The 22,627-nt window shown below is 42.1% G+C and overlaps 2 protein-coding genes across 6 annotated transcripts in view; both read right to left on the bottom strand.

The window, feature by feature from the left end:
• Nucleotides 1–4,717: 4,717 nt before the first annotated feature.
• LOC306744931 (uncharacterized protein) lies at nt 4,718–5,350 on the bottom strand (the record flags this gene model as incomplete). Its single annotated transcript, XM_079227635.1, has 1 exon — nt 4,718–5,350. The coding sequence occupies one exon, from the start codon at nt 5,348–5,350 to the stop codon at nt 4,718–4,720; it is 633 nt and encodes a 210-aa protein (XP_079083761.1).
• Nucleotides 5,351–13,954: 8,604 nt separating this feature from the next.
• rps6ka1 (ribosomal protein S6 kinase a, polypeptide 1) overlaps nt 13,955–22,627 on the bottom strand; it is a gene marked incomplete at its 5' end in the record, with an annotated part of 42,506 nt that continues 33,833 nt past the window's right edge. For 4 of the 5 annotated variants that reach the window (XM_079222354.1, XM_079222355.1, XM_079222356.1 and 1 more), the window contains 20 exons: nt 13,955–14,155; nt 14,270–14,407; nt 14,511–14,628; nt 14,717–14,793; nt 14,884–15,045; nt 15,262–15,420; nt 15,525–15,614; nt 15,733–15,858; nt 16,146–16,276; nt 16,548–16,650; nt 16,783–16,847; nt 16,956–17,044; nt 17,152–17,222; nt 17,358–17,500; nt 18,004–18,041; nt 18,858–18,964; nt 19,137–19,216; nt 19,312–19,392; nt 20,256–20,337; nt 20,423–20,539. In XM_079222354.1, the coding sequence (XP_079078480.1) occupies nt 14,033–14,155; nt 14,270–14,407; nt 14,511–14,628; nt 14,717–14,793; nt 14,884–15,045; nt 15,262–15,420; nt 15,525–15,614; nt 15,733–15,858; nt 16,146–16,276; nt 16,548–16,650; nt 16,783–16,847; nt 16,956–17,044; nt 17,152–17,222; nt 17,358–17,500; nt 18,004–18,041; nt 18,858–18,964; nt 19,137–19,216; nt 19,312–19,392; nt 20,256–20,337; nt 20,423–20,539 (2,100 nt within the window). In that variant the 3' untranslated portion in view covers nt 13,955–14,032. Of the gene's footprint in view, nt 14,156–14,269; nt 14,408–14,510; nt 14,629–14,716; nt 14,794–14,883; nt 15,046–15,261; nt 15,421–15,524; nt 15,615–15,732; nt 15,859–16,145; nt 16,277–16,547; nt 16,651–16,782; nt 16,848–16,955; nt 17,045–17,151; nt 17,223–17,357; nt 17,501–18,003; nt 18,042–18,857; nt 18,965–19,136; nt 19,217–19,311; nt 19,393–20,255; nt 20,338–20,422; nt 20,540–22,044; nt 22,216–22,627 lie in introns of those variants that run through there. The other variant, XM_079222358.1, reaches the window with a different exon arrangement.

The following is a 22,627-nucleotide window of genomic DNA, read 5'->3' as shown; positions in this document are numbered from 1 at the left end:
TTCCATAGCATGGCTTCATAGGACATGACTGGCTTTAAAAAAATTCTATAACTTTACTATCTGCAATTTTTTTTGACATGCTGTGAATTTCCATACTTTATGTTCATGAAATTCTATATTATGCATTTTTAAATACATTTTATGACGTACTACATTAGCACTTTTTTTTATAACCGTTTCTTTTATACTATACAAGGACACTACTATTCCTTTTTTATACTTTGTAACATGTCATACTGTGACTAAGTATTTTTATCGCATACTATTCTATTCTTACTATACTATATGTGACATACAGTACTTTACTATAGTTTTTTTACGACATGCTATACTAATCGGTACAATATGCCGTATAAATGTCATAGGAGAGCAGCATACAACACTGATATATTTTCATTACAAACTATACTATATTTTTATGACATACTATATATACACACCATGCCTTATTTATAACTTTTTAATGGCATGCTAAACTGTGAATTTGTTATGCATCAGGGTCTGTAATCTCTTTAAATATATAATATATATATAATATACTAAGAGGATGTTCTAACTTACTAATATCCTAGATATTCAGATCTGCCAATCTAAAACCCATCTACATCGGTAATGCCTTTCATTAAGGGAGCAAAAACATCGACTTAATGGATCTTCATAAATCCTGGATTGCATAATCGTTACTTGGAAGTGGGATATATTTCCAGTAATGCTGCCCTTTTTCATCTGAACACAGGCTTATCCAACCTCCACTTAACCAAATAATCAGCTGAGAAGAGGCTGTGATGGACAAACAAATCACTTTTTGTGCCTGTCTTGTTTTGGTATTTTCACAGCGTGTTGCCCTTTCATGCAGCAAAGGATGCAGGTGAAGATTTAGGATTTTCTCTCCAGTCTGAGGCATGAAAAAAAACAACATTTTATAAATGTTCTCCATTTATTATAATGATTCAGCCTATATCTTACAAAACCTGATAATATTCAAAATGAAATATATTATGTAATATTTGTCTTGTACATTGTAGCTATGTGTGTCAAGTAAATTATAGTGTCAAGAATTAGCATTAGACAGAAAAACATTCATTTTTTCGCAGTGCAGAAAAAAGCAAAAGCCTTTTAAGAAGCAGTGCTAGTACATCAGGGTTTGGAGACAACTCGCTTCCAATACAGTTGATTTTTTAATTAAATTTGGAAAGTGGATTTTCTTTCCTGTAAGTCTCATAACAATAAAGCCCTCAGAAACATTTGAAATTAAGGCGTTGTAGTTTTTCAAATAGCTGTTGCAAACCAATTGACTCCAAACCTGCCGTTACTGTTATGCATACAACAGTTGCATACAAATAAAATTGTACCCAACATTCATAAAATAGAATATACAGCTAATCAACGACAAAAATATCACCCGAGTGTGAATAAAGGTATGAAACGCCTAATTTAAGGAACATGTGCTGTACTTATTCCACCACAACATAAATACATAATATATCATACATCACATAAACCAAAGACATATGAAAAAGAGTCAAAGGATTAATAAAACTGTTATTAGACCTGTGCTTGGTCAGCATTTGGATCAGCAAAGGGCTGTGTGTGCTGTATTTGTAGTTGGTCGTAGTTTCCAGTTCTACAAACAGTTGTTTGTTTGGTCTTAATGGTTAAAAACCTTTGTATCAAAAGTCACCTGACTTTAAATATAAGTACAAGGGCCTGGAAATGAATACAAGAGGATTTCTTGACAACCACAGGTTCAAACAAGATAGATGTGATTATACTGTGTATTCTGTGTTATGGGAAAAGAAACACTACAGTTACATTCATTCTGCAAGTGGGCCCAGAGATCTTTGGGAAATATGGTCTTTGTCATTCACAGAAAAACACAAAAGGTGCAGTTGCACAACAGTGCACAGAAATTGATGTTCAGATCGATGATGGTCATGAGTTCAGCGGTTTGACCCTTGCCTTCATAATCAGTATTATCACCAAATGATCACTGCCATGCACCAACACTGAATAAGGCATATGAAAAGAAATATATAGGCCAGCTTTATATTCAGTTATAACTATATACATGGACCATCAATACATTTTGAGGCCTACTAGACCCTTTATTCTGCTTGGCTGAATATAGTTTGGTATGGATGTGCACAAAGACAGCAAACAGTACTTCCCATCGCCATGTGGGATAAAGTTGGTCAACATTCAATGATAAGGTCATCATGGCTATCCGAAATCTGAAAGCTGAGAACGTCAACAGTGACACAATTAATCTGTAACATTTCCTTTGCTCAAAGGGGAGGCCTACTCCGACAATTTAGTCCTGCACATCGATACAGGGACATATTAGATGTGGGATCCAGAAAAGCTGGACTCTACATATACTCTAACACTACTGCATTCCATCTTCCACTTATTTCAAACCCCTCATGCTTAGTTTGTAATGCAGGATTTCTGTGAAAAATCAACATCAAACCAAAGCCAACATAACCCTGATAACATCGCTATGACAGCAGGGTCATTGTTGATTCCTCAGAGGACATTTTACAGCAGGTCAGGTGCCCCTTTGTGCTCTCAATAAACTTAGACAGACTGATCATTTAAGCCCTTATAGTTCAAATTAAAAAAGAACAAAAATCTATCCATTCTGTTGTGTTGTTTAAATGTGGGTATTTAGTTTTTACTAAGCTTCATGCATCATGTTTTTATTCCCACTTTGTCTGCAGGGTCCTTGATACAGGCAGCCTGGTCTCAGAGAAATACATCAGTTCACATTTTTAAATACATCTCAAATGATGCAGTAACATGTCCCGATCATGTAAATCTTTCCAATTAGGGAGCAATAACAGTTGGAATATCTAAGTGCACATGGTGACTTCATACTACCTAAAGCTATTATGCAGTCAAACCATGTGTATCTCTTGTAAAGAGCCTTTCCTTTTTCGTCTGTGAAATCATTTATGATAGGGGAGCAAACAAAAGCCTCAGCACGGCTTCTGCAATTACAGAAATCCCTGTTCATTCTTTTAGAAAGTTGCACACATAGATGGATGATAACATGCACTCACATTGCTATATCTGCTTTTTTTCCACAACGAATGCTGCATCCAGATTGAACGCTTTCTTCTTTACCATAACCTCGGAATGCCAAAATAGATATCCCTGGTGTATTGGCTGTGCTTTCTACACACACATGTACAGCTGAAGCAAAGGGGTTGGTGGAGTATAGCTGAATACAAAATATACCTAGTCATTGCTAATCCAAAGAGAAGGGAAATGGGAGGGAAGGGAAGAATTAGGCCGAAAAAATTAATGTGATCTATAAGTAGAAATCAGGTCATTCGCTGCATATGGGACAAAGACACTGCTGCTGTACATGTGAAGGAACACAACACAACAGATGGATCTACCAAATTAACGAAACAAATCATCTGGCATTCAAACCCTGAATGAATACATTTCGTTTAACTTCCCACAAAAAAAATATTTCTGTCGTTCTATTTGGAAAAACTGCAATTCTAAATATCTTGCGATTATAACAGACAACACCAAGACACGATCAGCAAAAAGTGATGGCCCATCATAGGTTTCCTTGCTAATGCATGCATGGCTTCACTTTAAGTGCAACCCCTTATCATCAAAACATGTAACAGGTTCCATAACAGCTTTTATCAATCATATTTGTTTACTATAAAGCCAGTTCTAATTTATTTTTAAACAAATGCAGCAGAAATATGAGTTCCTCTACAGTGGTCTAGTATTGTTGTCGTTACAGTGCTCTGCTGGATACATTCTGTCGGTTTGTGGAATCAGATGTAGAACGGAGAGACGAGTGGTTGCTAGGTGACTAAAAAGAGGCCACAGGTGGAATCATCCCAGCTTAAAATCGTCTCCTGCTCTCTTGCTTCTCTCGATTACGCTGCCAAAAACAATGGTTGTGGTAGTGGAGGAGTTGTCCCAGAGAAGCCAAGGCACGTTTTCTGTGGAAGTCTCACAATTTGTGCATTTTCTCTTTTCCAGACTCTTCTCCATTTCCCACCTATTTACTGCTACTTGGTTTTATGTAACAGTGCAGCAATCCCATCGTCGCTTCACCCCCGATTCTCTTTCACTGCCCTTCACTTCACATGTTGCGGAGACATATTGTTCAGTGATTTCTTTCTCTCTCTTTTCCTTTCCCTCTTACTTATTGTTAGAGGAGGAAGAGGGGCTTCCTCCTCTAACAATACATAATAATAATGTAATCCTCATTGGCTTTTCATTCATTGCTGCACAAGTTAATAGACAAACAAAGCTCTTTATCTCACTGGCCAGTTTGAACTTCTTCTCCCACATCCCCTGAAAAAAGACCCATCTGATGATATATCGATTCACAATCTCAACTATGAAAGTTTAACACCACACCAAACTGCAAGCAGCAAAGTATCTGTGAAAGCATTGAGGACAGAATGACATCCTGTTCACATCGCACTGGTACTGGCTCGATTGGTTGGTTCGCTAGCCAGATAATTTCCTCAGAAGTATACTGAACAGAAAGCTCCTTACTAGCATTTATGATTATTGTAGGCACTCTAAAACCTGGAGGACCAGCCTCAGGATGCAAGAGCAGAGGAAACTAGAGAGCAGCCATGTCAATGAGTAATAGCTCAAGTTTGGGAGTCCTAACCTCCCGTTTATGTAAAGCACATTTCTAAAGCGACGGTGGAAAAGCAGTCTTGTTGTCCTATTTGAGCTTCACAGGCCAGGGCAGGCATGTGCGGAGTCCCAGCATGGAGGAGAAGACGATGGCGGGTCGATGCTTTTTGAACTTCAAGCCCTTCTTCAGTCGTTGGCTGTTCTCGACCACGCACAGCTCCCCCTGTTGGGCTGCGCTAGATATCCGCGACACCACCTCCCCGTGAACCACCACCTCTTCCTCAGAGCGCACAAACACCTCCCTGAGCTCCCCCAGCCGCCGCTCCATCTCTCTGATGACGCGTTGACGCTCCTCAACCTCCAGGAGACGCCGGCGGGCTGCCTCGAACTCCATGCTAGAGCTGGGGGTTACGAGCTTGGAGGAGGGGGCTGTGGCAGAGGTGGATGGCGGTTCAGAGCCGGTTAGCAGGGCCCCTGTCACCCTCCGGAAGTCTCCCATGGAAATGGAGCGCCTGGTGGCTGGAGAGGCCAGCGCCAGGAGAGCAGAGGCAGATGTGGAAGGTGGCATTGCTGATGGAGGGGGAGAAGATGGCGATGATGAGGGAGAAGGTGAATCCGGTGGGAGGATATCAGGATGCGGGTCCTTGTTTGTAATGGCTGCTGCTTTGTCCTCGGTTGAGTCCTCATCGTGGGGGTCTGTGTGTCTTTGTCGTCCCTTCATGGTCACTGTTTATCTCTTGTTGTGCTGCTGCTGCTGCTGCTGTCCTTGTTGTCGCTGTTGTTGTTTTCCCCCGGTCCTCCTGTGCCTGAGTGTAGCGCAGCTGAGCAGACAGTGCAGAGATGTGCAGCGATCCAGCCTAAGCACTGCTCCATTCATTAATAAGAGATCTGAGCCGGGCTAGTGGCGTCTCTGCGTCTGAGTGGTTGTGCTGGGGAGGAGCCTCCTGGCAGCTCATTGGTTGCTGAACTCAAGAGCACGTCAGCTGATGATTGGGTAGCCGACCTGTGTGCTGCTGATGCTGGCAGGCTGTCGTGTCCTCTGTTCTGCTTCGACTTCGTCATCGTCATCTGGAGCTCTGCTCAGTCAAGCGAGGCAGAGTGAGTCAAGACATGCCGGTCTCTCTCCTCTTTGTCGATTGGCTCATTCTGTTTCATTCCTCCTACCAGCTGGTCTCTTCATATCCCTCTTTCTACCCTTCTCTTGCTCGGATGGTTGCCCCTAGCAACAGCGTGGCAAAAGCTGGAGGGAGGGATGATGCTCCAGTTTCTCCCTCCCCTTTATCACCTTGGCGCTCAGCGTTATCACCCTTTCCCGGTACTCACTCTCTCCCACATTCCCGCCCACTTTTGACCCATTTGGCAGCTCACAGCCTTCCATGCAAACTATTTATTCCTCTTTCAGTCTCATATAAGTGCCACTGATTCACAAAACATGTCTAAAAACATACAAATAAGCAGAAAGGAGCACACCAGCACTTTTAGATTTTCTCAAAAACGCGCAGTGGTCATTTATGCACATACTTTGGTACTCAAATGGGAAGCTGTTGCTAAGAAACTGTTATTCACAGCATATCTGCTGGTTTAAGAGAAAAAAAGATTGTCTTTAAACATTCTCATTTTGATTTGTTAAGTTGAAATCATACAAATCTCTGGCACGACACGGGAAAAGCACTTAGCTGTGGTAACAACAAACCATACCAGGCTCATAAAAACATTATCCAACTGCCCTCTGGATGCTTGCCCTTCTGAATTGTGATCTTAAATACAGTTATGAAGTAAATATAAAATGATCTTAACACGTTTGTAAAGGTATACCCAAATTAAATGTGAACTGAACAGGCAATCTCAGGAGCATTTTACCTAAATTAAAGGCATTGCGATGGGTGTAACCCTGAAACTAAACACCTTGGCTGTTGCTCTGGTACCCGTTCTGTGGCCAGTTGAAGGTGAACAAGAACATCTGTGTTTGGTTGCCCAATCGCATGCAGCAACATGGAAAACTGGAACCTGAACTCATGTTTCAAAAATCCATTGTCTCAGCAAAAATGACTGATAGTAGTTACATCCTCATGTATGATACCTTGGTTTTTCCTTCTTTTCCTCTGCTTGCTATACTATTTTCCACTCCATTAGCATCCGAGCTACCCTTTCCGTCTAGACAAATATTGACTGCTTCTGCAATATGATAAGAGTATGAAGTAAGACACAAGATAGGTTCACTCAAATACATTGCGTGTGCACACACACACACACACACACACACACACACACACACACACACACACACACACACACACACACACACACACACACACACACACACACACACACACACACACAGAACAGGATAACACTAGAGGACTAACAAGTAATGTTTTAAATAACTGCTTTCAGCAAGTGTGAATCAAAACAAAGAAGCTTTTAGCGGGGTCAGAGCTTGGTCCCTGCACTTACACACATGCATATTAGAGTGTTCACTTAGCACTTTGCTGTTATCTAAGGGTTGACGTTGCATTAGCAGTAGCACTGACGGCTCTCCCCCCCCTGCTTTTAGCTCTCCTGATCTACTGGTCTCTAGAGAGAAGGGAGAGAAATGCAGAGACGTACAAAGACAGAGAAGCAAAAGCAAGAAAAACTGGGAGGTTGTAGCCCATTTGCAACTTGTATGACAGGAAACCTTTTAAGACCCATTCTTCAGACAGTTATCCTACTGCACCAAGCCAGAAAAAGAACAAAGGATACAAAGACAATGTTAAATATCACAAAGTTTATGAAGCAGCTTTTGCATAGTATTTAATGATGCACATAAAATACATGTTACTTTACCGGTAATATTACTCTTAGTATTCCCTGAAATTGTATGAAGGGTAATGTGACTCTACTTTAACGTGTTGCACAATCTCCCTTAGATTTACAAAGTTCTGCAATAAATATGCCTCGAGTAAGTAAAGATTGGTGGGATTTCTTAGCATGATGCCCATCTTTGGAAGATTCTAGTGATTGCGCAACATTCCACAGTTAAAACCACTCACTCTTAACTACATCTACATCTTGAGCAGCAGGACTTGGCCTCACATTCAAAACAAAGATGCTGAACCCAAAAACTATTTTGTTACGGCAAAGTCTCTCTCTCTCTCACTCACACACACACACACACACACACACACACACACACACACACACACACACACACACACACACACACACACAAGGGAGAATGGTAGAATTAAGGGTGAGTCCGCGGCTTCCAGTGTTCACAGTACAGATTTGTTTCTCCCTTTGTAAATCTAGATTCTTCATTTCTGCTGTTTACATTCCACCATGACAGCTGTCCCAGGGCGTTAACTGGGGTGTTGAACATGCGGGGCTGAAACACACACACACACACACACACACAAACCCCTAATCTTTCCAAAATACAATTATCTCCAACGCCATTTCCATCTATTCCTCTCTCTTCATAGCTAAAATTGGGATGAAAGCCTGCTCTCAATCTCTCTTACCCCACACTCTGTTCCAGATTACGTTAATCTGTGTGGTATGTGTGTATTTGATGTACACGTAGAAGACTGAGAACATCTGTGTGCCTTTGCCTTGTCCGGTCTGGTTTTGGTTAAAAAGTCTTTGGTTCAGTGCCGGGGTTTCCCTCAGCGATTTGTCTTAAGCATCAGAGGTGTGTGTGTCCAGAACTGCATGCTGGCAGAGTTGCCACTTGGAAGTAGTTATAATGAACATCATCAGGTTTGAGTTCAGTGAATAAAGTCTGACCTGCAGAGCTGAGGATGGGGAAACAGCTACAGAAATAAACTTGAATGGCTTTCTTACCTATTCAAAATAAATATGATCTTATTGAGGGTCAGAATTACAGGGATAATAAATTACAAGTAATAAATGGCAGTAAAAGGGTAACCTAATGACACATACTGTCATATGCATAAGTGAATTTGAATTAATAAAATGGAATGTAAAAATACTAACATGTTTGAAATAGACTTTTTTTTTTATTCCAATATATATTTATGTTTTCACCTCCTTCATTGGGACTCTGCAGCAGAAGGGCTCTTGATAGATGTAGTGTAACCTTCCCAGCTGGTGCAGGTCATATATCGGGACATATATATGCTGGTCATATATTACATGCAATCTAACCAGATGACAGGTGTTAGCATAGCTTCCTCCCACTCTGAAGTTGTGCAGCATATGTAGAAAAGTTATTGTGTTTTTGTGCAGAGCCAGAAGGAATCATGGGTGACCGTAAAAACTCATTACTCCTGGAGACATATTCTGTAGAGAGAGTGACTTTGTATTAAAATGTTCAGCCCTGGACAGTATCCTGTTACAGCTCAGATCAAACACAACAAAGGTCAGCCTCCATTTCAGCAGAGCAACATCAGCAGTAAACTGGACAGACCCTAAATCTGCACTACTTTTCTTCTCTTTCGAGACAGGAGACTGTTAATGGTGAGGATGCTCAGTTCTGTAATCAATTTCAGTAGCCTGAGTCAATGGGTATGTGTGTGTGTGTGTGTGTGTGTGTGTGTGTGTGTGTGTGTGTGTGTGTGTGTGTGTGTGTGTGTGTGTATATATATACACGAGCAGGAAGTCAGTCATTGCAGTGTGAATTACTGGAACTACGGTCACGTCAGAGCACAGAATTATAGAAGTATAGATAATTCAAGACTGCATTTCTCTTGGACATGATCATGTACAGTTTATCTTCATCATATAAATCTCTCCATTAAAATAGAGACAACTGAGGGAAATTAGCAGCCCCCACGCAGGACTTGACCGTTATGTAAGTGAGTGCTGCTGTGCATACAGAGGCAGGAGTACGTGGTGATACTACGAGTTGATACTGTAAAGCAGAATTTGCTGCAATGGTTCATGGTGTTAGTGTTTGAATGCTGTGGGAAAGAGAGAAGGCGGAGGAGATGGAATAACGTGATGATTAAAAGGCCACAGGCATAAGAGGCAGATGGAGAGGCGTTGAGTCATTAACTTACAGAGATTGTAAACTGTCTACATTGTGTGTATAAACGTAAATCCCTCGACATTTAACATGATAAACTGTGCAATAGCAAATTAACGATTTAAAGATGAATTTCAAGCATTTTAGATTAGTATATTACCAATTCAATTCAGTTTATTTTGTATAGCCCAACATCACAAATACAAATTTGCCTCGGAGGGCTTTACAATCTGTACACATATGACATCCCTGTTCCGGGACCTCACATCAGATCAGGAAAAACTCTCTCCTTCAGGAGAGCAACAGAGGAGGATCCCTCTACCCGGATGGACAGAAGCAATACATGTCATGTGTACAGAATTAACAATGTAACAAAGTTACAGCACATTCAATGAATATGACAGACATTATTCATATAATGAGTAGTAGGCATGGACCACGATCCAGATAACCACAATCCATGTCAGCAGAAGGAGGTAGAGAGGAGGGGCATCAGCAGGGCCATGGCAGCAGGCAGGACCAGCTCCAGACAGCCACGATCCATGGAAACTTGAGGCGAGGAAGCACAGAGGCTCCCGGAAAAAAGTAGAGTTAGGAATGTGCATTGAAGAGACAATAATTTATCCAGAAGGCGAGAAAGAAGAGGAGAAGAGGAGAGAAAGAAGGAGAGAAGAGGAGGAGAGGAGCTCAGTGTATCCTAAGATGTCCCCCAGCAGTCTAAGCCTATAGCAGCATAATCTAGGGGCTGGACCAGGGCAAACCTGAGCCAGCCCTAACTACCACAGTGGTTATAGAGGGTAAAGAAGACTCAACATTATCAATGTTAACATTCATGGTCAGTACTGAGTGCTTTGACAGTCATTGCACTTTTGCAATTTATCGCCCTCCAGTGGCCAGCTGTGGAAACACACCATGCTGTGGGCCATCGATAAGGCCAGAGCTGAGAGGTATGTAATGGAGATGCACTGATCCAACATGTTCTCTCCTAATAATAGACCTCAAGTTATCAGCTTGTATCAGCTGATAGCAAGTATCGATCTGGTACCAGTGCTCTCCTCTCTCTCACGGCTTGACTTGGGTATTTGTCATGTAATGTAGATGAGGTCAAGGGTTGCAGTGGCACTAAGCTCGTTATCTGTGGCTTGCCATGAAGGAATTCATGTAACCGATAGTTGCTTTGAAACGTTCACAACTGTAATGGATCAGTGCTGGCCGGTACCCAATCCACTTAATAAGGTCAGTATCGACGCAGATACAGATCCGGTGTATTTAATCGGATATTCCAAGAACATAAACAATTATTATTTCCTGCCTCTATGCCAAAATAAACCCTGGTTTACAAGCGAAATGGCCATGAGCCGGAGAGTCAGATTACCACACACAGTCAGGACTGCATAGAAAACATCATTGGTGCCAACCTGCCACCCATTTAAGGCTGGTCCAGCATCACTGTAGACCCTTCATGGCTTGTTCCTTCTACCCTCTGGTAGGAGCAACGGAACTCTGTACATCAAAACAATCGGACACAAAGGCGACAGAACCTCACTCTGAAGAACATGTTCCATCAGTCAGTGTCAGGAACCATCCAGTGTTTTTTTTTGCACACATCATTGCGTAAAATCTAAATTGAAGCATGTGTAAAGCAAAGATTGTGGGGACAACTAATTGACACGGATTCAAAACCAGTCAATTCCACAATTTGACACAATGCAAGGTGTCACATTTCCGGCACTGTTTTACTCGGGTGACAATCAGACTGGGCACACCTGTTCTTCTCCTTGTTGTTGCTGCTCAACCACCATTTGCAGGTCTGTACACGGTGTCAATTTGGGGAGCCATGTCAGTGCTGCTGAGCATGTTAGTGCTGCTTTCATGTTTGCTAATCCTCTTAGACAGGATTGAGATCTTTTTTCCCCCTGGAGAACTGCTCCACATTAAATGTGATATTATTATTAATATTATCGTTATTATTTTACCAGCAGTTTGGTTTCTCACATCCTCCAGCAGCTGGTGGGCACCAGGTGATCAATCTCATTATGTTCTTTAAGAAGTAGACATTCCAATTCGTGATGTAGAGGACAATCCACCTGGTGACCGCAGTAGGACCTTTAAAATAAATACGGACATCCGATGAAATGAGGACAACAGGAAGTGGCAAATACCCTGCAAACAACAACAGTAGGCCTACTTGGCAAATAACCAATCAAACTGCAGCTGGTCAGCAGGAAATCAGTCACTCGTGGTATCAAATGTGTGACGTCCCACTTCGTTGGGCATGCGTTTGGTTGTTTTCCCTGACTTGAAGCAGGTGACATCGTGCATGAAACTCATGTTGAGGGTTGAACCCATTGTATCCAGCAACTGACCTTACATTGTTTAATCATAATACCAGAAACTATTAGCATGCATCAAACCATAATCATTCATTTCTAAATAATCATACATGTAATATCAATAAAACCACCCTTTTTTCTCCTGTTGCCAGCAGGTGGAGCTTTGACTGGCTAAAATGCAGGTTGTGCCAGACACTGCTGGATCTGAGAGTCTCCTAACTTTATGAAAGTGCAATAAGAAATCACTTTAAGCAAGACAGTTTGTTGTAGCAACTGAATTTTTAATATTTGTAAGATATAAAAATCTTCATCTTTATCATACAATAACATCTTAACATAAATTTGGTCAAAAGGAGTGATACGTTTGCCACCAAACAAGAATTATAACAGAACCTTTTGAGGTACGACAGCTGGTTCATAGATTATTTAGCCACACAGGTCTTCCCCTGATACACATTTACAGGCTTGCTTTGTCCATCATGTGATCTCTGTAAGACATTCTGCCTCACCTGTAGGCCCAGGCACTGAGCTGAAAGCAGGACCTATCATGTGAAGTTACTTACAATGAGACACGTTTACTCTCATTTAGGATGTCTCAAATTAAGGGTCAATAAAATGAAACATGTTATATAATCAACAGAATTCAAATATAAAGCATGAAAGAGTTAAACACAAGACTGCTGAAGTTCTGTGTGCTGCAACCAGTGATTTGACTGTTTTTAAGAGTAAGAAGAGCGGCTGCGCTGGAGTGCTCAAATAAAGACGGTCTTTCACATCCCAAAACAGAAGGAGAGACCTGTACGGCTTTAAGTCCACAGACTCTGATGTGCCCAGCGTGTCTTTCACTATTTTAAATCACCACTTTCTTTGGACAAAAAGAAGAAGAACAAAACAATCAACAACAAAAGCAGCCAATACAGGAAACAGCATTCAATATGCATTACCCAAGAAACACAGAGGGGAAAAAGAAAAAAAAGAAAAACCAAGAAGAAAAAAAAGCAAATATATAATGTTAACATGCCACATTGTTCCTTGGGCAAGTTTTCTTTCACAGAAAGCCACCTATTTTACTAGTTTTGTAGTCATAAAAATAATAGACATCTCAAATGGTTGGCAGCAGGTTGACCAAGCAGAGAAAAGGGAGAAACAAGGAAGCCACATGACATCATCACGTCACCGGACCATGCACATAACCCTGCAGGATCCTGCAAGACAGCACACACACATACACACACACACACACAGACTGCAAGTCATGCAATTGACACACGCGCACACATACATACACACACACATACGCAAACACGCAAACATACACACACGCGCTCTCTCTGTAAAACAAAACGCAAGCACTGATTGACATTAACCAAAACATCAGTAGATGACATTTCCCAGAATCCACGTATCCCGGCTGTACCAACGCCAAAGAGGCATTTATGGCAGAAATGTTTAATATTCATGTTAATAACGCCCTTTCCAAAACATTTAACAGCAGTTGGACAGTACTGAGGTTTAGTGCTGTCGGCACAGGTTGATTTGGCAGCACACCCGCTAATATAAAGCTCATCAACTTTACAAAAAGAACGAGAAGACAGACAACAAAACAGGCAGACAGATAGACGTGCAGCAAGCTGGATGACGACCAATCACAGCAATGATGAGGAGAGAATCATCGTCACAATTGAAAAATGATGGCTGCATCGACTCTGTGGGAAGTCATTCTCTCTCACACACACACACACACACACACACACACACACACACACACACACACACACGCACACACGCACACACGCACACACGCAGTGCTAATACATTTGCCAAAAACCTGCAGCCATTCTTTTTATTTATTTTTTGCCCTCATTGCCCCCATCTATCTTCACAATCTTTTGCTAGTCCAAGGAGACTGGCTTACAGCAGTTGATGAGCCCAAAAGAGGATGATCGCCATAGCAGGACAAGTGATTTCACCAGATGTGGGCAGGACCACAGCCAGTGTTCCTTGGCTGGTAGAGGCGGGTGGACACTCGAGTCCCCGTGCAAGCCGACTGGGTGGTTGGTTTTGTTCATTCTCCAGTGAGCCGATTGGTGCTTTTGAGTCTTTACAGGGAGGTGGAAGGAAGCTTCTTGACGCGCCTCTGAGCTAGGAAGGAGCTCTCGATGGGCTTGAGCTCTGGAGTTGGTTGGGAGCTCTTCAGGGCAGAGTAGGTGGCAGCCATCGCACCCTGTAAAATAAACAGCAGCATAGGAATTGCAGCTCAAATGACCAACTATCCAAATTGTGAGGATAAAAAAGAAAGCCATTCAGTGGTAATTAGAGACATTTTAAGATCTCTCACCTTGACCAGTTTGGGGTCCTGGTGTGGGAGCTGGCTGTTGGGTAGCTTGTCTCTCTGGACGATCCAGGGATGTTTGAGGACCTGCTTAGCAGTCAGTCTCTGATGTGGGTCCACATGAAGCATCTTGGAAACAAGGTCCTAGAGGGAGCAAACATTAAATATGAAATTGTGACAGAAGGAGACTGGAGTTATCAATGAAGAACAAGAGCACAGGAGCTGACAGGGAGATTTGTAGGTCTACCTTGGCAGCCTCGGACACAGTGTCCCAGTTGACTCCGGTCAGACTGAAGTGGCCGTTGCCTATCCTGTTCAAGATCTCATTTGGGGTGTCCTCAGGCCCGTTGGCAAATGGAGTAAAACTGGTGGACGAAAAGGAGACGGATGACAAAGTAAGTTTGAAGAACAGTGAGAAACAAATCTGTTCAAGAAAAAGGTGTTGCTATTCACCCAGCCAGCATGGTGTAGAGTAAGACTCCCAGACTCCAGATGTCGCATCCTTCATCATAGCCCTGACGCTTCAACACCTAGAATGACATTTCATTTCACCGTCTCACACTGTAAAGCTTCAATTCAACATCATTCGAGGCACGAGACTGAAAAGTGACTCTGCTAACCTCAGGAGCTACAAAGTTAGCAGTGTAGCACGGGGTCATCAGCAGGCCGTTGTTGGCGCGCAATTGCTTAGCGAAGCCAAAGTCACAGATCCTGATCGACTCTGGATTCCCCGACTCGTCAACATAGAGGATGTTGCTGGGCTTCAGGTCTCTGTGCACCACCTGGAGCAAAACAGGAGGAGTGTTAAAGACAATACAGATAATGGAGGCACAACAAAGTAAAGCAACAGAAAACTGAATACGGTACGATAAGATATTAATAAGGCTCATTGGGTCGTGATTTTAACAGTAAAGGTCTCAGATATTTTAAAAGGGGGCTGATTGTCATGCAGCGGTTCGGTCCCTAGAGGACACTATAGTATGTCTAGTTGTCCTCACCCCCTGTGAGTGCAGGTACTCTGCAGTCTTGGTGATGGTGTGAAGCACAGCGCTGGCCTCTCTCTCTGAGAAGGATTTCTGTTTCAGGATCCGATCCAGCAGCTCTCCTCCACGCATGAGCTCCGTCACCATGAACACCTGCTTGCCATTGTCATACACCTGAGACGAAAAGACACATTATCTTAACACTCACGGTGACACTCAGCACACTTAACGCCCACAGCAATTAATAGTGTGATGCGAGTGCATGCTTATATACTCACATCCTTCAGTGTTATGATGTTTGGGTGCTGTCCATATCTAAGAAGAATCTCAATCTCCTCAGAGGGGTCTGTACTGGTCTTCTCAATCATCTGTCATCACAATATATTAATGATATTGCAGTTAGACATTTTAAGATACAGCCGTGATTGTTGTTCATTTTCACAGATTTATTTTTCTTAATATGCGTGTGTGTGTGTGTGTTCGTGCCTTGACAGCGTATTCTGCGTTGGTGGCTTTGTGGATGCATCGTTTACAGACAGAGAAGGAGCCCATCCCGATGTCTTCCTTCAATATGTAGCCGTCGCTGAACAGCAGATTCTTCCCATGTAATTGCTGCAGAGGAAGAAGAGCGTGGTAAGTAAAGGTGTGGAGGATCGACAGAGCTGATGAGGGAGAAAAAATGTCTGTGGTTTTCTGGTGGGAGTTGTTTCTCGCAAAAAAAAAAAAATACTGTTTTTCCCCCTCTTTCTTTCGATAGCTTTAGTTTGTGTATTCAGTGGCGAATTCAACTCAGTAAAAGTAAGCAGATCTATATATCTTTCGAAACTCGTCTTGAACTGGATCTCATTCTAGTCAGTTTAAATAAAGAAAAACACAGGGAAGCAAATACTTGTTCTGACCTGGACCACTGGGTGCTGCGGTGGCTTGACTGACTCCACTGAACCTTCCTCCTCCAACAGAGTCGATGCAATAAAGCTGAAGCCTCTGAAGAGCTGGTGAGCTCCGGCACTGGGGGGCACGCCAGGGGAGTCTAGAATATAAAGAGGAAGTCTAGTATTGTAAAAAAAAAAGGAGATATATGTCTTGGCAGTGATGCTGTCAAATATGCCATTGCAATAAACCACATTTTTCAAGCATTTTTCTTTTTTTATTAATGTGTGGTGTGATAACAATTGTGTCTTTTAACAAAAACATCCAGTGCTGAGACAGGAAACATACAATACTCTCACTGTAGTACTTTCAGTGAGGTAATAGGCATGGAGCTAATAGTTAACAGCTAGCATTCAGCTTTGACCTCTGACCTTTTGGGGTGCGGGAGGTGAACTCAGAATCAAAGTAGAAGGTGTCGTCCGGACGCGCCACCGCCGGTTTGAACGGAGGTTTTAATTCTCTTCTGAAGAGTTTCTAAACAAGAATAAAGGATTTTTAATCACAGAATAGTAGTGGAAGATTTTCCTCCCACAAAGATAGATTAATATTGTAAATTAATGTATTTGATACTGTGCATATATTAACATATCCTTGAACGTCACTCACATTCCAGTCTATGGTGGAGAAGAAACCATGCCGTTTGATCTCCTCTGCACCATCAGCGCATGCTCCTGTGAAGAAACGTCTCTATATCTCAACCAATAACAAACTTATAAGGAAACAGAGCTAAAGTGCATAGGTTGACATACGTTAAAGACATTTTATGAGTTGATACTAACCCAGTCTGTTGGTCGGGTTCCTCTTGAACAAAGCCCTGAGCAGAGACTGAGCCTCTGCACTCAGGAACTGAGGCATTCCCAGACGCGCCCTGCGGGGAGAGACGGCAGGCACGACAAATTATTTCACCACATATCAAGAGAAACATTTCCAATAGACTTCTGTGTTGGATTGTTCTTCGACCTTGAGTAAACTCACTTCAGAATCAGGCCCATTGTTTCTTTGCGGTCCTTCCCTTGAAATGGCAACGATCCAGTCAGCATCTCAAACTGGGACACAGAACATGGAACTGTTATCTACATGTATGTGCAAACGTAACTGCAGAGACCATTTATGTTAAACTTCTCAGTATAATATAGAAACGAAATTATCGACATTATTCTTAGTAACATGTTCCTGCTTACCATTAGTACTCCAAATGACCACCAGTCGGCGCTGTGGTCGTGTCCCTGCCTGTTCACAACCTCTGGTGCCATGTACTCAACAGTACCACAGAAGGAATAGGCTTTCTTCTCATGATCAATGGCTTCTTTACACAAGCCAAAATCTGGAAAACACACCATAAGACAAAGTCAGCACATCACTGCACAGCATCAATTTACACGTCACTTATTATTTTATTTTTTTATTGTCAGTATACTGACATTAATTAAATATAATAAACACTATTTTACAGTACATTCTTTCTAGCATTTGTCCCTCAGTAAGATTTGTTATAATTGCCTCTCTAATCTTATGGCCACCTTTGGTTCAATGGTGGCACGACCCGGGAGTAAATAAAAGGCGGTGATTATGGATGACGATAGAGGTAGATAGAGAATAAAAAAAGGTAATAATTAACTTAGGGGACAGGTACAGGGCCATATGGAGATATTTGGAGTCAGCCTGATAAGGCTGTCACCTCACTGTGATTAATGAAGGTCAATGAGGTAAAGGAGAGGTAGGTGTGTGTGTGTGTGTGTGTGTGTGTGTGTGTGTGTGTGTGTGTGTGTGTGTGTGTGTGTGTGTGAGACAGAGAGACTGAGTGTAAAGGAAGGAGCAGATAATCACCTGTGAGTTTGATATGTCCCTCCTCATCCAGGAGAATGCTAGAAAGAAAACAGTGAAATGTTCAATAATGTGAACAATCAGTCTTCAAGACATCACACACTGCTAATTCTGCTACTAATATAATAACAACCGTGACAACTTAAAAGGTACTTGGATGCCCTTTTGATCAGTAGCAGCACTGTATATATGCACACCACAAGCATTGAGGGGGGACTGCAGAGGAATGCAGATATAAAACTGGTGGCAGTAATGGAACATGAAAAGTAAGCGTGTGAAAATGGAGAACAAGAGGACCACAAGCTGATACAAATGATGCAGGGTTCACAATTTAAAAAAGCGTTGCAAATGTTGAATGGAGGCAGGTTTGCATTCATAATGTTTGTTTGGCTTAAGGAACATAAACAAAGCATTTTGATGAGGCATGATAACTATACATGGTTGAAGTGTTAATTGAAAACTCCAGTGGCTGCCTTTAAACTCCAATAATGAAGAATGCATCCTAATGCTATGTACCATTTAGTTTTAAATTCCAAACACTGAATATAACCTCCTTTCCTTTTCTTTCAGTTCCCTCGCTATTGCATGAATTATTATATTCGTCCAAATAAAAGCCGCTTTAGTGTTAGTGTACTTTGACAGTTGAGGATTCATGAGATGAGATTTGACTTTACAAATTGTGCAATTTTTTAAAGATTTTTCTTACTGATGGCCAATGCAGACTAAGAATGTGTTAGTGAGAGGTCAGGGTAAATGATGTCATCATAGCATATATCCAGATGCTTTGGGATCCAATAGGCATGGTTCATCAATTATACATTTGTTTCTGTGCGTTCAAAATGTCCATCTGCTCTTACTTTTCAGGTTTGAGGTCCCTGTATATGATGCCCAGGCTGTGGAGGTGGTCCAGCCCTAATGCCAGCTCTGCGAGATAAAACTTTACATCCTCCTCTGTGAACATCACCTGGGGAGGCACGAGACACAGAAACAGGGGAATGAATAAATGAGAGAACAACAGCACAAGAGTACAAGAGTGAGACGATGGAGAAAAATGGGATACATTTTTCATCAAGCAAGATAAATGGCTGGACTTTTGGGATCTTAGGCCGGCAAAACCACCAACATATTACTCTCACCTCTTTGGAGAGTCTAGTGAAGAGATCTCCTCCTCTGAGAAAGTCAAGGATCAAGTACAACTTCCCTTCAGTCTGGAATGCTACAAACACAAAGACAGTTTCACTCAAATCTGATCCAACGACAAATCAGTTAAGTTAGGGAAGTAAAATGAAAAATATATTCAAGCTGACTCACCATAGTGCAGTTTGACAACAAATGGGTGGTTGACATCTGCGAGGATGTCTCTCTCCATCTTGGTTCTCACACGGTCTCTCACTGAAGGACAAATACGAGCACATAGATACGTATGTAGAAAAGTATACTCCAACAATTGTCCCATTGCTCACTGTGGTCTGGTAATGGCATGGCCAAGTTAGGGTAAACATATTTGGTTTCTAGTTGGCTTCACAATAAATCATCAATACTTTGCTGAATTATAATGGAAGAGACTGCAGGGCCACGCAGAGTTTCAGCGTGCGACTCTGTGAAAGCTGTTTACTGTATTCTGACTTAATGGTGAGCAAAGGGAAACGGCACCACATCCGTTCGAGAGACCATGTGAACAAATCTCATGCTCTGATGTTTATAAGTTGAATGAGACCACCTGTGTGCAAAAGTAAAACAAAAAACTGCAAGCTGTGGTTGTCTTACTGAATGCTTACATTCCTCGACTGGATATAGTTCTCTACAAGTTACAGGAAAGGATACACCCTTTTATATGAAACTGAGGGTACTGACACTTTAAAACAAACAATGCAAACATCACAAAAGCCAAAGAGAAAGCAGGCAGACACAAACACACAAACAGCATGCAACAATAGTGCAAGTAGTTGCAGCAAACAGTGAATGACACAAAGAGAAAAGAACCTTGTATCAACACTGTTCAGGTTGCTCCTGCTACTCTTTAGATACCGTGCAAAGGGTGGTCGTCCCGTGACAGAACACTCCTTAGCCCCCCTCTGCAGTCAGGCCAATAATAGATCAGTCTTTCTTGATCAAATTGTTGATCCTGTTTCTGACCCAACAGGCACCACATAGAAAAGAACACTCGCTAAAAACAGTTTGCTTGTTGATACATTTTCGGACTATAGACTAAACGTTTCAGCCAAACCATCCAAGCACATCTCAGGCTAAAGTACCTTTGAGTGTGGCCTTCTTGAGGACCTTCATGGCGTAGAGCTGATTGGCATCGGGGTCGGTCACCTTTCGCACCAGGAACACCTGCAATTACATCAGATCAGGGATTGAGAGCGTCAGAGTGCAAAGACCAACGTGAGACAAAGGGAGCAGCAGAGGCAGCAGTTACCTTGCCGAAGGATCCTTGTCCCAACACTTTGAGCAGTTCAAACTGAGAGGCATCAGCCTTCTCCGAGCCCTCCTTGACCACATGGGTAATGTTGATCTCCTTGATGTCGCCATCTTCCTGAAGAGTGCAAAATAGAGAGAAAAAGCGCAATCAACACAGTCAGTACTCACAGAAAAAAAATGTTAAAAATAAGGACACCGTGTGTTTGTATTTTGTGCGAAGGACGGCAAGTGTCAGAGGTTGTTTGATGTGCAAAAAGAGAAGTTATTTTATAGGAGTGTCTTTTCCTGTTAATAACAACATATCAAAATAAAACGCTTCAGAAAGAGGAAGCACAGTAAAAAGCGAGACGTGCGTGTAAGAATGAGCGATAACACCCAGTGGTTCTGGTCAATGTGTGTGTGTTTTTTTTTATAAAAGTAGTTTCTGGAAATGATTGCATGACTGCAATGTTTAAAATGTATCGTTTGTGATGTTGCAATGTAAAATGCCTCCAGTGGTTTGTTTTTTATGTTTTAGGACACACGTTGTATAACCTCAAAAGACTTTTGAGAAAACCTTGTCGGCTCTTTACACTGCGAACAACTCCATCACATGAACACACACACTGCTGACCTGGTGTCAACCTCACCGACAACTCACCAACGCCCTTGAGAAAAACATGAACCACAAGTCTCTTTCTTGAGACTGGCTTTTCACTTATCTGTAGTCACTGTGGTGCATGGTAAACAAGTTTAATTTTATTATAATTTATTTCCCTCTGGCCTGGAGGTTCACAGCTACTTAAAGAGTACCATTTCAAAACCTGGGACCAGAAAGTAGGACATCTTGCCTGCGCCAGTATCTCTTGAATTTATCCTCTGCAGACACAAGATGCAACGCACACCTTTATCACGCATACCAAATCATAGATGTGTCTAATCTTGGTAAATGCTTGTGTACATGACTAAGTAAAAATACCGAATATTTACTGGAGCCACCTCCTAAAATGTTTTGCTGCTTGTCGTTTGTCAAAATACAATGCACCACTTTGAGACTTTAACTAGAACTTGTGATTGCCATAAAGTCAACAGTAATTTAATGTACAGCTAATTTGATTATTAATAATTAAACATTCTCTGGTTACAACTTTAACGAGTGTGTGTATTTTCAACTTTTCTCTATTTTCATACGTTTCTTAACTGAATGTCTTTTTGTTTTGGACTGTTGGTTGGACATAATGAGCAATGTGAAAACATTATGTTTTGTTCAAAACCCCCAACAATTGATCATAATCACACAAAAAGACAGAGGAATCAGAAAACTAAAGTTTCAACAACAACACACCATACAGCCAACACCGCAGGCCACTTCAGCCTGGGGCTTTATTTGAAAACAGGAAACCAGGGTTGGTTGAGCATGCAGTTTCTCAGCTGCACCTTGTTTCTACACAACCACAGATAACAGCGAGCACCGAGCCTCATTGGCGCTTTGCAGGGTTTCTAAATCCCACTTCTGCTGCTTCATTTAAAAATAACTGTGCTCAACAACAACAACAACAACAACAACAACAACAACGCCACTAACACCTCCCTGGAGACCATCACTTATCAAGATGCCAACATGAGGACGAATCACATTACCCTCCAGTGGTTCCTCGGTGCAGGTAAAGTGTCAGTGCTGTTGCCGGTTGCAGCCGTTGATCTGCAGCCGTTACCGTGTGCGGGGGTGCCGGCCAAGGCTTTGTCCTTTTTGAACAGGTAGAGGGTCAGCAAGCGGCTCAGGTTGAACTTTCTCTTGTCCTTTTCCATCTCAGCATTGCGAAAGCCTCTCCTTCATCATCATCATCCTCCTCCTCATGTCCATGAGAAGGCAAACGCCGCACTAGCTCTCATAAATCATCTTAAACCTTACCTCATCTCACCACAAGCTCACTTTAAACTCATCTGTGTACTCATGTTAGGATTAGTTCTGTTGACGTTGAGTAAATATGGAAAAATCTCTCAGCCTGTTCCCTTTAGCTGTTCTCTCTGCAGGAGTCTTCAGCTATACATTTCTATTAACTCTTCATCTTCACTTCCATTATCCCTCCTGTCCTCCCTCTCTGCATTGCTCTCTCTGTGCTGGTCCGATTAGCCCGATGTGTCCTCTGTGTCTGACTGCAGCTGAAGTGAACTGGAACCAAAAGGGCAGGAAGGAAGAACCTGCTCATTCTCACAGTCCTGC

The sequence above is a fragment of the Taurulus bubalis genome, assembly GCF_910589615.1.
Source record: "Taurulus bubalis genome assembly, chromosome: 1".
NCBI classification, from domain to species: Eukaryota; Metazoa; Chordata; class Actinopteri; order Perciformes; family Cottidae; genus Taurulus; species Taurulus bubalis.
The sequence above is the reverse complement of the archived record's forward strand: the minus strand, read 5'-3'. Positions and strand labels throughout refer to the sequence as shown.